Raw genomic sequence first — 13,672 nt, 5'->3', positions numbered from 1 at the left:
GTGATTACACGTCTAATATGGCGCATTCAAAAGACAATGAATTTATCTTGCTTTGTAGGCTGAGCTTGGCGTACCATTGGTACCTCACGTACCTGCAGGAATAATATAGACCCCTTTGTATAGTCCTTAGCCTCTTGCTCAGCAACTCCTATCCCTACCTCCTCGTGGTACTGGCCGGGATACGAACAACCTTAGGGAATATCGGGTAATCAACCCCGGTGGGAACTTTGGTCGTATGCTGACAGGAAAGGGGGTTTGCTTTAGCTTTTGCTTCTGCAAACATGGAGCGTCTGTACTCCATGTTAGGAGCCGCTCACAACAGCGCCTGTTTCCCATGTCAGGGGCAGCTGATCATCGTCCGAGTGTCAGAGAAGGACTCTAAGCTAAACTGCGCACTATGGTCCTCCGAACATTTAGGGGAAATGGTATTTAATCACCTCCAAACACTAGCGATTTTGCGGTGGGATGTTGACGTTTGATCACGAATCGCGCTACGCTGGATTCTCAAATTTCTCAAACTTTCAACACAAGCGCATGGAAGAATGGTAGTCGGAGAACTGTAAAAACGTATGGAAAATAATGCAAAACGTAAATTACTTGCAATTAGGAAACTGGATCAAAAAAATAGTGATTAGAAATCAAGTGTAAAGTGAATACATAACTTTTTGTGTTTAGTTCATCTTCCGTGGTGCTTTTTTTTGCTTCAGGATTTCGTTTTTACTACCACTGAAAAAGAGCCATCTATTACCTATTTTGAATATCGCCCTATTGCAACGTCTCTGCATCGTCGGATAGCAGATCCTTCTGCGTTTAGGGGAACTGGGGGTAGTTTGCCCACGTTAAAAAGAACAGCGATTTTTGATGTGAAAAACTTTATTTTATGCTCTTTTTTAATTATGATCGGATAAACAAACATGTTTTCTACCAAATAGTAGAGACAGCTATCCATTTTAGCTTTTCTAGGGTTTATAAATTAGTTTTTAAAAAATGCTTGCTCAACTGCATATGTATTGTTTTGCGGGGTAAAACGCCCCGCTTGAGCTCGGCGTTAGCCATGCTGTTAACGAACGCACACAATCATGCTTGTTTATAGGTTGCATACATCCAGGCGTTTGTTCAGATGTTATTGTTCAATAATAGTATACATGCTGATGTGAAAAATGTACATTTGTAAGTTTCTATTTTTTGCGTAACTTCAGCGTGGCATTACGTCTGGTAGAATTTGAATTCAAACGGCTGTTTTGGTATCATGAAATAGGGGTGGGCGTTTTGCCCCATGAGTTGATTAAAGTTTAGATCCTTCAATAAGCTTTTTAAGGACAAATGTAACATATGTTTTGCATGTAATACAAACTATGACAGTGCACAAGTTGGCTCTTGGCAATAGTTTCAGAAATTTGGTTAATTATCGACCTAAAAAATGACATTGAAAATCGCACAAAATTGCAACGAAAACAGTGAAAAACGTTTTTATACGTTTTTATCGATTTGGTTGAGAAAAACACATAAAAATATAGGAGAAGCAGTTTTATCCATTTTCTATGATCTAGGATGAAAAAAAGCATTCTAAAACACATCATTCGTCCAAATTGATGGTGGCGTTTTGCCCCCTATGGGCATATTACCCCCAGTTCCCCTACTACCAAAACGTAAGGGGCTTACGAACTAAAACAACCGAATTGAATTTGCGATTATCAAGCTGTGAGTACGACATTGTTGTTCTTACCGAAACGTGGCTCCGATCAGATAGATCAGATATAAGTAACTCGGAACTGTCCTCCGATTACACAATGTTTCGCTGTGATCGCAATGCGACTACTAGTAACCTGTCGAGAGGAGGCGGCGTGCTCGTCGCAGTTAAGAGTAATTTGCAGTGTACGGAAGTGTCTGTACCCAATTGTACTGAGCTCGAGCAGGTGGCAGTATGTGTAAAGTTTCCTAACCGTGCGCTGACTATTTTCGGCATTTACCTCCGTCCGAATTCCGATCCAAGGCTGTATTCCACCCACTCTGCGGCCGTTCAGAGTGTGGTCGACTCTTCTGCAAGTAACGATGTTGTGCTGCTTTTTGGTGACTACAATCTTCCTCATCTGCAGTGGAAGATGTGATGAAGATGTGAACGGTTACATGCCTTCAAATGCATCCAGCGAGCAAGAGATTAACTTCACCGAATCAATCTTGTCCTGCGGGCTTGTACAGATAAATCAGGTCCGTCACACTCGGGCTCAGATTGGGTACCACTTCTAGTACTGCATTTCGTCCCTCGGTAGTACAAAAGGTACCCAAGCTTGACAGATCGCAGTACACTTTTCACGGCATTCTAGATTACCTTATGAGCCATAAAATTTTGGGCAACTGCAAGGGACATGGAGGTCTTTGATTTGTCTTTGGATAAATTCTATTGAAAACCGGAACAATCGAATTCTTGATTTGGTATTTACAAACTTCTCAGACATACCGTAAATTCGGGTGTAATTGATCAGTAGGGTGAAATTGATCACCGTGTCACGCGATTTTATTTCTTACTAATGGACCTATGCACGGGTTCATTATGTGACGTTTTAGCGGTGCCGTGTTATTTATGTAACCATGAAAACTAGTGAATTCGGCACCGCTCAAACGTCAACTTAGTGAACTCGTGCATCGGTTCATAGTGCACCAAATTCATTGCAACCTATGGACCGATGCACGAGTTCACTATCTGACGTTTGAGCGGTGCCGTGTTATTTACGTGACCTTGGCAACTAATGAATTCGGCACCGCTCAAACGTCAAATTAGTGAACTCGTGCATTGATCCATAGTAAATGAACGATGTTTGTCATAAATTATGTATATTTGTGTATAGTGAAGTTTTTCGTGCCACAGAATGTTCATTTTTATGAAAATAATGTAAAATTCCAGAATCAAGTTTGGTGTGAATTTGATAGCCATCCATAAACTTCTAGTTCTGAGACTTGGCTTAATGGGAATACGTCATCAAATCAGCTGTTTGATGACCGCTACTCTGTTTTCCGTCAGGATCGATCGCCTTCTAACAGCGATAAGAGTTCTGGCGGCGGTGTACAGCTTGCTCCGTTCGAAATTTAAATCACGTAGGCTTGTTCATCCCAATATCGCGTCTGTCGAGCAACTTTGGGTCGCAGTTACCACTACTGATGCAACACTCTATTTGTGCGTTATATACTTCCCACCAGACCGAGTAAACGATAACCTGTTAATCGAGAATCATATTAAGGGTATTCACTTAACAGCGTAAAACGCTGCGTAAGTCACGGTTATTTGATTATATCAAATCTTTCACAAAATTGTGTAAACTGCACATGAAACATTTCCAGCTGTAAAAAACCAACATAAAATCGATCAAAGAATGCGTTCGTCGTCGTAACAACTATTATCAGGAGATAAATAAACATTCAAATAAAAGATTACTCAAAACTCCGCGAATACTTCCGCAAACAGAATAATATCTTAACTTTGATCAAAATGGGATTACAGATCTGGGAAATGGGCCAACAAAACAATTGGTGGAAGCGTTTGGATAACAGCTGTTCTAACCATCTAACCAAGGAATGGTTCTCAAAACTAGGTACCTAGTTTCCACTTATGTTCCATTACGATGCTCATGATGGAAGTAAGTTCACTTGAGCAACTATTTAAATGGTTGCCCGTTTGCTCAAATAAGGCAATTTATCAACTCATTTTTGTTGCACGGACCATGAGTGGATCTGATAATGGATCGATATTGGTGTACTGAAGCTACCTGAAAATATTTTCAACGGATTGTCACATAATGCCGTACTATCATTGATCATTTCAAGTTATTGGCATCACATGATATATGTTTCAGGTTTCGCATGTTCACGAACCGTTGATCGGTGAAAGCTATCGAAAGATCTGTTATTGGGTAAGGTTTTGTGTAGCTCAGATTATTACGGATCAGATGAAATGACCTTTCCATGTTTTATATGAGCTATACTTATTGATTTATTAGAGCTAAAATTGACTATATGTACATGTTTTATAATGCAATTAGAAGCACTCCACTAAAAAGAGTGGAATCAACAGCAAAATGATCGTTGGCTCCGAATTCTTCACTGGTAGTAGATATCCGATTGGCAGAACGAGAAAAGTTTCCGGTAGCGCTTGTGATGCTATCTCTGCACCAGTAGAAAGCGGATCTTCGAGTCGTGGAACTGCTGAACACAACGGGTCTTGGTGGTTTTCTACTACCTACTCGACCTCGATGATTTGGATGGAGTGGGCACGGTGTCGCGAAGCCGTGTCGTGAGTTATAGTACGTTATGCGTACTGCAGCAGGAATCCTAGCGCGTTCACAATCTAAGTTCATGAGGCGCAGTGGAGTCTTCTCCAGGATGCGCTTGACCAAAACAATTTCATTTTGGTCTTCACTGACGCAGCTGCCGCATGAAGCACCACTTGGGCACGTTCTGGGCCGGTGCGAAGATTATGATCTTGAACAGCGAAGGGTTCCGATCCTTCTCGGACAGCTTACGCACACTGACCTGATATTCCACCAACACTTCTTAAGCTCTAATTTTGAGTGCGCGTCCTGAAGGAATTGTAATAGTTTATTGGTACCGCGAATAAAAATGCACACAATCTTATAAAATATGAACCAAGCTCAAACAATAACAAATTTTTGAAACGTTTTAGGTTGGGTAACTAGATTATAAAATCGTCAACAATCAGTCAAAAAGGAAGTATTTCATTTGAAATATTGCGTTTCTTTTGAAAATTTTCCGTCCTGCGGTAGCCGCCAAGTTCTACCGCAGCTGTCAAAGTTCTACCGCAGACTTGAGAATCATTGTATCATTGAACGAAACCTTTTTTCCCGACAACCTCTCGGTCGTCCATTGGCTCGGCCTCTCGGGCCCTGCTTGATCCATACAGCACTGCTGGACTTAAGCAGAAAGTCGAAGTCGTAAACGAAAATAACCGCATGCTTGACCTGTGCTTTGTTAGCGAGGAACTTCAAAATGACTGCAAAATCATGCAAGCTCCATCACCACTCATCAAAACCTGCAAACACCATCCAGCGTTACTAATGGAAATTGCAGTCAATCCACAATTTTGTTTCCGCAACACTCTGGAAGACGTTCGATACGATTTCGGCAAAGATGACTTCAATGGCATGAACAACTTTCTCACAAGCTTGGACTGGGATGACATTCTCCATAATAGCGATGCCAATCTCGCTGTTTCGACGTTGTCCTGTATCTTGTTGTATGCCATCGGCCAATTTGTCCCCATCAAGCCTAGTTTCAAGCCTCCGAAACCGATATGGTCAAATCCTGAACTTAAGCAACTAAAAAGGGCCAAACAGGCAGCTCTCCGGCGTCACAGCAAATATCGTACGGACTCTACAAGAGAAATGTACGTTCAAGCTAACACCGAATATAAACGGCTCAACGATCATCTGTATAATGCCCATCAGGACAATCTGCAAAGACGGCTCAAGCATAATCCCAAAAGTTTCTGGAATTATGTCAATGATCAACGGAAGGAATCCGGTTTGCCATCAACGATGTCCAACGGAACATTTGAAACAGATTCTACCGCGGGTATTCCCGATTTGTTCCGAACTCAATTTAGTAGCGTTTTTACAGACGAACTAGTTGACCCATGTGTAGTAGACGAAGCAACCAGGATTGTACCTCAACTTCCGACTTCCGTTCAGCGGTTTTACGTCACCGATGGAATGGTAAAATCAGCAGGAGAGAAATTGAAATCATCCACCGGAAGTGGGCCGGATGGAATCCTATCACTTGTTTTAAAACGCTGCGTGGATTCACTAGCCTCGCCTTTAGCATCGATATTTAACTTATCGTTATCTACTGGTATTTTTTCCGAACTGCTGGAAAGAATCGTACGTCTTTCCAGTTTTTAAGAAAGGGTGCAAACGATTGGTTTCAAATTATCGTGGCATAGCTGCACTCAGCGCCACCTCGAAACTTTTTGAGTTAATCGTATTGCGCGAGCTGCTTCACAGTTACGCGCATTATATTTCGGCTCAACAGCATGGATTCATGGCCAAACGATCGACTACAACTAATTTGGCGTCATTCACCTCGTTCGTAATTCGGCAGATAGAAGATGGCCAACAGGTTGACGCTATATATACTGACCTTTCCGCTGAGTTTGACAAAATGAACCATCAAATCGCACTGGCAAAATTTGACAAGCTTGGAATGGATACTCAAATCCTTAGTTGGCTCCATTCTTATCTGGTCGATCGAAGCATGTCCGTCAAAATTGGAGACCATGTATCGCTACCATTTTCTGTTTTTTCCGGCGTTCCTCAAGGCAGCCATATCGGCCCATTTTTATTCTTGCTGTACATGAACGATGTTAATTTCGTGCTAAATTGCTTAAAACTCTCGTATGCCGATGACCTGAAGCTTTACTATACGATCAAGAAGGCCGAAGATGCCCTTTTCCTACAACAAGAACTGGAAGTTTTTGCTGAATGGTGCCGCATTAATCGTATGGTACTCAATGTAACTAAATGCTCAGTAATCTCGTTCGGCCGCAAACATGCACTCCATCATTTTGGCTATAATTTGAATGGTGTGCAGCTACAGCGCGAAACAACAATCAAGGATTTGGGTATCCTGATTGATTCCAAATTAACATTTAAGGATCATGTGGCATATGTCGTTAGTAAAGCTTCGTCGCAACTGGGATTCTTGTTTCGATTTGCAAAAAAAATTTAAAGACATATACTGCATCAAAGCTCTTTACTGCTCCATTGTGCGACCCATTCTGGAGTATTCCTCTGCTGTCTGGTCGCCTTACTATCAGAACGAAATTCAACGGATCGAGGCTATCCAGCGCAAATTCATCCGCTTTGCGCTGCGTCATCTCAGATGGAACAATCCGTTCAACTTACCCAGCTACAGGAGCCGTTGCAAGCTGATAAATTTGGATTTACTGGAAGATAGACGCAAAGTTGCAAAGTGATGCTTTATTGGAGACCTCCTGCAAGGCAACATTGATTGTCCAACGCTGCTTAGTCTGGTGAATATCAACATACCCAGCCCAGTAGGTTGCCGCTCGCACTCGTTTTTGACCATTTCTCCAGCCAGGACGAACTACGGATTGCATGAACCTATGCATAGCATGTGCCATGTTTTCAATCAATGTTATCGTGTCTTTGACTTCAATATGTCCCGCGTAGCAAATAAGTGTAACTTCCGTAGAATTTTGTGTTAATTTTTTTTCTCCTGTTCGTAATTTTATTATTTTACTTTTAATGTCGTGCTAAACTAGTCACTGGGGTAAATATTTTACCTGTTGGCATAAATAAATAAATAAATAAATAAATAAATAAATAAATAAACAAGGAGTTGGACATGGTGTAAACCTGAAAGTTTATGAGGATGCTAAAAATATATCTCCAAAACAGATTTTACTTTCAAAACTCTTACCAATTTGCTCTTTTTGTTGAAAAATTTGATTTTATGCTACAAAGTAGAGAAATCCTTTGGAAATTGCCTACTTTTAGGCGTTTTTTGCAGTATTCTTGAAATTTAATTATTGATTATTTCCATAAATATTGTCTCGTTAAGAATTTGGGAAGCATACTTGAATCCTGGAGGCCCAAATTAAGTATGTAATGTTAATTTCATAACTAACAATAATCACATTGACAGGATTCCACGATTTTTAACTTTAGAGCTGATTTTTGGCACTAATATCACATTTGTTAGAAAATTACGGTACATGAGCCAATGAGGTTCACCGTCGTACTTGTTTTCCTGCATTCAGTTGTATGGTATTGATAAAATTTTAGAAAGTATACCAAGAAAACAATGAAAAATGATCAATTTCACCCGAATTCACGATATCTGAAATGTCACAGCCGGCCTTACCGCTCCTGCCAGTTGATGACCATCACCCACCGCTCGTTCTACAAATCGATGTTTGCTGCTCTGTCAGCTGCCATGATGAATCAGAACCGGATATTTACGATCTCGACTTCCGACGTTGCGATCTCTCCTTGCTCAATTCCATACTGTCCTCGGTCGATTGGAATCACCAGCTACTAGGGCTAACTGTCGACGAAAGTTTCGGCTTCAATTTCGACAAAATCTACGAAATACATCGATCAACCATTCCACGTCACCGGCGCGCTAATCATGGTGTAGATAGAAAGCCTTGGTGGAACCCCCAGCTACAAAACTTGCGCAACAGGCTGAGAAAGATACGAAAGCGGTATTTATCTAATAAAACCGTGGAAAGTAGGAATGCACTTTGTCAAGTGGAATCCTCCTATAATGATCTTCTTGACACGAGCTATCGATTATATCTTGAAAATCTGCAGCTATTTGCCAAAACAAACCCCTTCGAAGTTCTGGAATCCCGAACACCATAATCTACGGAGACACTAAAGCCGCCACATCCGTAGAAGCAGCGAACCTCTTTGCGAGCTAATTCCAAAGTATGTACAGTACAGCATCTCCTCAAGTTTACCCTGGTTGCTTCCACAACGTTCAAACGTACAACATACATATCCCGCCTTTCAAGTTTTCCAATCGAAAAGTGTTGAATGCTTTACTGAATTTGGACGCCACGAAAGGTGCTGGAGTGGATGGGTTGCCTCCTCATCTGTTGAAAAGCTGTGCTACTTTTTTAGTAACACCGTTGACCATACTTTACAATCGGTCTCTTAGCGAGAAAACGTTTCCGGAATTATGGAAAACTGCTACAATGATTCCCATTCACAAATCAGGCAGCATTCGTCTTGTGGATAATCATCGAGGAATCTCAATTCTCTGTTGCCTCGGAAAACTCTTGGAGTCCATGGTACACAAAATAATGCTGTCTGCTGCTAACTCGGTCATTTCTGAGCAGTGTTGCCACATTTTTTCCAACTCTCATCTGTGTTTTTGGCTGAAAAAATCTTTTTTATCTTAAGTCAAGCTCCAAAAATCTTGGTAAAAATCTGTGTTGTATAAAATTCAAATTTTTAATGTTTTTAGATCAAAAAGAACCTTTTAATTTTAATTTTAATTTGAACTTATTCTTTTAGATGTAAAATTAATATGCATAATTGTTTCTAAAAAAAATAAAATACTTAAGTTTTAAGGAAAACTAAACATAGTAATAGCATTTCTGATTTGAATCTTCCAAAACCGTGTCCTTAACTCGTGAAATATCCTCAAATCTTGAAAATCTTTTTTAAGCATAAGCATAAGCATAAGCATAGATGACCGTACAATTCGTAGTTGCTACTCCGTGATTGACCAGAACAATCGAAGTTGCACAGGGAATTAATGAATGGGGCTTGGGATTAGCTTACCATTCTTCAATGTGCACAAATCGAGAGCTCAAATTTAAAAGTCAATAACGGCGCCGGCCACGTCCTTACGGTCATCGGGGAAGGGAAGGAATGTTAGTGTGACTACCGTTGTTACTAGAGACCGAGATCACCTCTGCATCTCCACGGTTGTCATGGAGAGGATATTGGGTTAGTGGGATAAGGTAAAGATCTGGGAGTCACCAATATTTGGTGATGCGAGCCATGATATAATCACGCCTAACCGGATTCGCGAAATAATTCGATAATCGCATTAAACGCCGAACAAGTGTTCGTCACTCGCCCACGCAAGAGCAAGCGACGCGATCAATAGATCAAACACTACTAGCGATCCGCGGCGCTTTTTCATTTCTCTGAGCGAACGACGCGCGACAAGTTTGATCCTGCCCCCATCGCCCGCCCCCGCAGGAGCAAGCGTCAAGATCGAAGGATCAAACACTACTAACGAACCGATCACTTTTTCACCGCTTCACTACCGACGCGCGACATGTTTGATCCTGCCCTCATCACCCGCTCCCGCAGGAGTAAGCGTCAAGGTGGAAGGATCAAACACTACTAACGAACCGATCACTTTTTCACCGCTTCGCTACCGACGCGCGACATGTTTGATCCTGCCCTCATCACCCGCCCCAGTAGGAGCAAGTGTCAAGGCCGAAGGATCAAACACTACTATATTCAAAAGATGTTTTTATTAATGACGAAAACTGAAAATTACATGTATATATTTTAAATTATATGAAACAGGAATAATGCCGACACTTGTAGGGACGAACTATACATAGTTTGTTTGAAAATTACATTTGAGTATTACTGTGCATTTTGTCTCGATATGGTAAAAGTTTTAAAAAATACGTCAACATTCACAATGTCGAACAATTCAAAAGATAATTTTTAATAATGTATAAAAGAGGCAAATATATTTATGTATATTGAAATTGTATAAGAAAAAAACATAATGCCGACACTTATAGTGACGAACCATACAAAGTTTGTTTTAAAATTACTTAAAAGTTACGCTTTCAAGAAAATATGTGTTATCACAAGAATAAAACGAACTCACCAGTTGGTAATCCATCCTCGACTGAACACAAAACTGATACTGACAGCAAAACTTCTTGGCGTCCCGAAAACAAACCGTCTTGCTTGTGCCTTCCAAATGCCTACCCAGCAAGACGCTCCAAAACAGAAAAAAAATCTTAGGAGCCGAAAACACGCGCGAAACCGTGAGCCAAATCTATCGGACGACGCAAAACCGAACTGTCCTGCTTGGGCTTCACGAAGCACTCCCTCAAATCTTGAAAATCTTTTTTGTCTCAAAAATCTGTGATCGTTGATCACAGATATCTGTAGGCAAGAACAGGAAAAAATCTGTGTAATTACAGATGTGTATGTGGCATCACTGTTTCTGAGTACCAACATGGTTTTCTACCTCATCGTTCAACAACTTCCAACCTGCTATGCTACACAAACATGCTCTTTCGTGAGGTTGAGCAGCGAAAACAAATTGACTTAATCTACGTTGATTTCTCAAAAGCATTAGACACTGTACCCCATCGTTATGCCGTTGAAAAGTTGCGTCACATGGGGTTTCCAGATTGGTTAACAGACTGGATTCTGTTCTACCTCACTGACAGAAAAGCTTACTTCAGGATCAAAACTTCTCAATCCACTGCCTTCAGCATTCCTTCAGGGGTACCACAAGGCAGTGTGCTGGGACCGCTAATTTTTGTGCTGTTCATCAATGACTTGTGCCGACGATTTTCGTCTGAAAAAATATTGTTTGCTGATGATCTTAAAAATTTTCCATACTCGACTGTGCCGCTCTGCAAGATGACATTCATTCGCTTCTACAATGGTGTAATGAAAATGGTATGACACTCAACATCAACAACCTATAACCGGAACTACTCTCGAGCGTGTTGAATCTATTCGAGATTTAGGAGTAATTATTGACTCCAAATTGCGTTTCAATGAGCATATTTCCGCTGTTACAGCTAATGCGTTTTCCGTGCTTGGATTCATCCCTAGAAATGCATCGCAGTTCACTGACGTATATGCACTGAAAGCCTTGTTCTGCGTCCTAGTGCGCAGTATTTTAGAATACGCTGTACCTGTGTGGGCATCATATCACACGTCGCTTCGCTCTTCGGCGCCTCCCTTGGAACGACCTGGTTAACTTACCGGATTATTCTTCCCGCTGTGAGCTTGTGAAGCTTGTGAAATGTTTGATTTTAATTTGTCGAAGAACTGTTTTAAAACTAGGATTAATAATATAGGTTAGCCATTTAGTCTGTACGATATTACTATCGAAGATGAATATACAATAAACAATAAACAATAAAGATGGAAAAGTGGAAGCAGCACTATGATGATCACCTGAATGGCACAGAGAACACAGGCACAGAAGGCCAGGACAGCGACGGCAATGGCTACGTCAGCACAGCGGACAGTGGAAACCAACTAGCTCCGAAGTTAAGGATGCCATTCAACCGCTCAAGAACTACAAGGCCGCTGGTAAGGATGGTATCGAATCCATCATACGAAGGCGCATCATCAGTGGAAGTCGTGCTATGGGCTCCAGAAGAAACTGCGGTCAAGGAAGATTCACCCCCGCACAAAATGCACTATGTACAAAACGCTCATAAGACCGGTAGTCCTCTACGGGCATGAGATGTGGATTATGCTCAAGGAGGACTTGCCAGCTCTTGGAGTATTCGAACGCCGAGTGCCTAGAACGATCTTCGGCGGCGTGCAGGAGAACGGTGTGTGGCGGCAAAGAATGAACCACGAGCTCGCCAAACTCTACGGCGGACCCAGCATCCTGAAGGTGGCTAAAGCTGGAAGGATACGCTGAGCAGGGCATGTTGCAAGAATGCCGGACAACAGCCCTGTAAAGATGGTGTTCGCCACGAATCCGGTCGGAACAAGAAGGCGTGGGGCGCAGTGAGCTAGGTTGATTGACCAGGTGCACCAGGACCTGGAGAGCATATGTTGAAATCGAGTTTATCAAGTTAATTGATGTAGAACCAAATAAATGAAAAAATAGGAGCTTATCTTCTCCTTCTTCTTCTCGGCATTACGTCCTTACTGGGACAGAGGCTGCTTCTCAGATTAAAGTTCTATGAGCACTTCCACAGTTATTAACTGCGAACTTTCTTTGCCAAAGTTGCCATTTTCGCATTCGTATATCGTGTGTCAGGTACGATTATACTCTATGCCCAGGGAAGTTGAGAAATTACGAAAAGAAATTACGAAAAGATCCTGGACCGATCGGGAATCGAACCCAGACAGTTTCAGCATGGCTCTGCTTTGTAGCCGTGGACTCTAACCACTCGGCTAAGGAAGGCCTCCAGGAGCTAATGAAAATGCTAAATTTTAAATTTACATAAAATAATGAAAATTTCAAAGATCATATGTACCCAAAATATTTCACAGAAAATAAAATTAAAAATTAATAAGCTTTATTTTACTTCGTTCTCTCGACTTTAATATTGACCTTTACACGTTGCATTCTAAAAATATCCTCCGAGCTTTTCCTGTTTTCGGTTTGCTTTTCTCAAAGCTGTATCTAGTCGTTACCTATCTATATGCTTTTTCCTCGTCTATTCAGTTAAACTCAGAATGTCATCTCAGTTCAGCTCTTTTCTTCTGTTCCCTTCCAGGATATACGATCTATCACTTTGCCCACCATTGCGCGCCGTTTCCGAGTGAAAGCATCCGTTTGTGTCTCCAGCAGACAGGATCCCCCCAGGGCCACACGTTCGTTCTATCTGCCAACGGTTCTGCGTGTATGCCAACGTGACGCGGCGGGGATTATATTTCCATATCACTTTGGAATATTATTGCCCCAGCCGATGTTTGCACAATCAGAGACAGCTTCTGCTTGAGTAAACATATTCGGAAGGCTTCTGCCATCTCTGCCGCTCGAGCTGCCATGTGAAATCGTCTGTCGAGTGGAAGAAATCAGATTTCATCAAATCAGCACCGTTGGCGCGCCAATATTGGTGTAGGACCAAGAGTAGGGTGGTAACAAGGTTTCCGGCGAATGTAGAATCCAAGCGTTGGAGCAAGGCAAAAATAAGTGTTGCTACAACTGGGACAAGTGCTCAAGTGGAAAAAAGGATGCCTCGAACGACGGTGTCCAACTCTCCGACGCCGTTGACGGGGAAAGTATGTAAAATTGAAATCGGAAAATGTTTGCTTTTCGCCACACTGCTAACGAGTGTTTGCTTCCGAGCGATTCTCAGTGACGATGCATCTTCCACGGATCCGCAGCATTCGGCCCCAACGAATGAACCCGGTAAGTTTTTGTTTATCTTTTTTGGACGTAT

At 41.7% G+C, this 13,672-nt stretch overlaps 1 protein-coding gene and 1 pseudogene across 3 annotated transcripts in view; one reads left to right on the top strand and one right to left on the bottom strand.

Moving 5' to 3' along the window:
* The window catches only part of LOC5565317 (locomotion-related protein Hikaru genki), a 58,142-nt gene that overhangs the window by 11,433 nt on the left and 33,037 nt on the right, over nucleotides 1-13,672 (top strand). For 2 of the 3 annotated variants that reach the window (XM_021846846.1, XM_021846844.1), the window contains exon 2: nucleotides 13,004-13,641. In XM_021846846.1, the coding sequence (XP_021702538.1) occupies nucleotides 13,464-13,641 (178 nt within the window). In that variant the 5' untranslated portion in view covers nucleotides 13,004-13,463. Of the gene's footprint in view, nucleotides 1-12,979; nucleotides 13,642-13,672 lie in introns of all 3 variants that reach the window. The other variant, XM_021846845.1, reaches the window with a different exon arrangement.
* Nucleotides 3,961-13,032, bottom strand: LOC110675218 (annotated as a pseudogene).

The sequence above is a fragment of the Aedes aegypti genome, chromosome 2 (assembly GCF_002204515.2).
Source record: "Aedes aegypti strain LVP_AGWG chromosome 2, AaegL5.0 Primary Assembly, whole genome shotgun sequence".
Taxonomy (NCBI): domain Eukaryota; kingdom Metazoa; phylum Arthropoda; class Insecta; order Diptera; family Culicidae; genus Aedes; species Aedes aegypti.
Note: the sequence above shows the minus strand (reverse complement) of the source record. Positions and strands in the feature narration are given on the sequence as shown.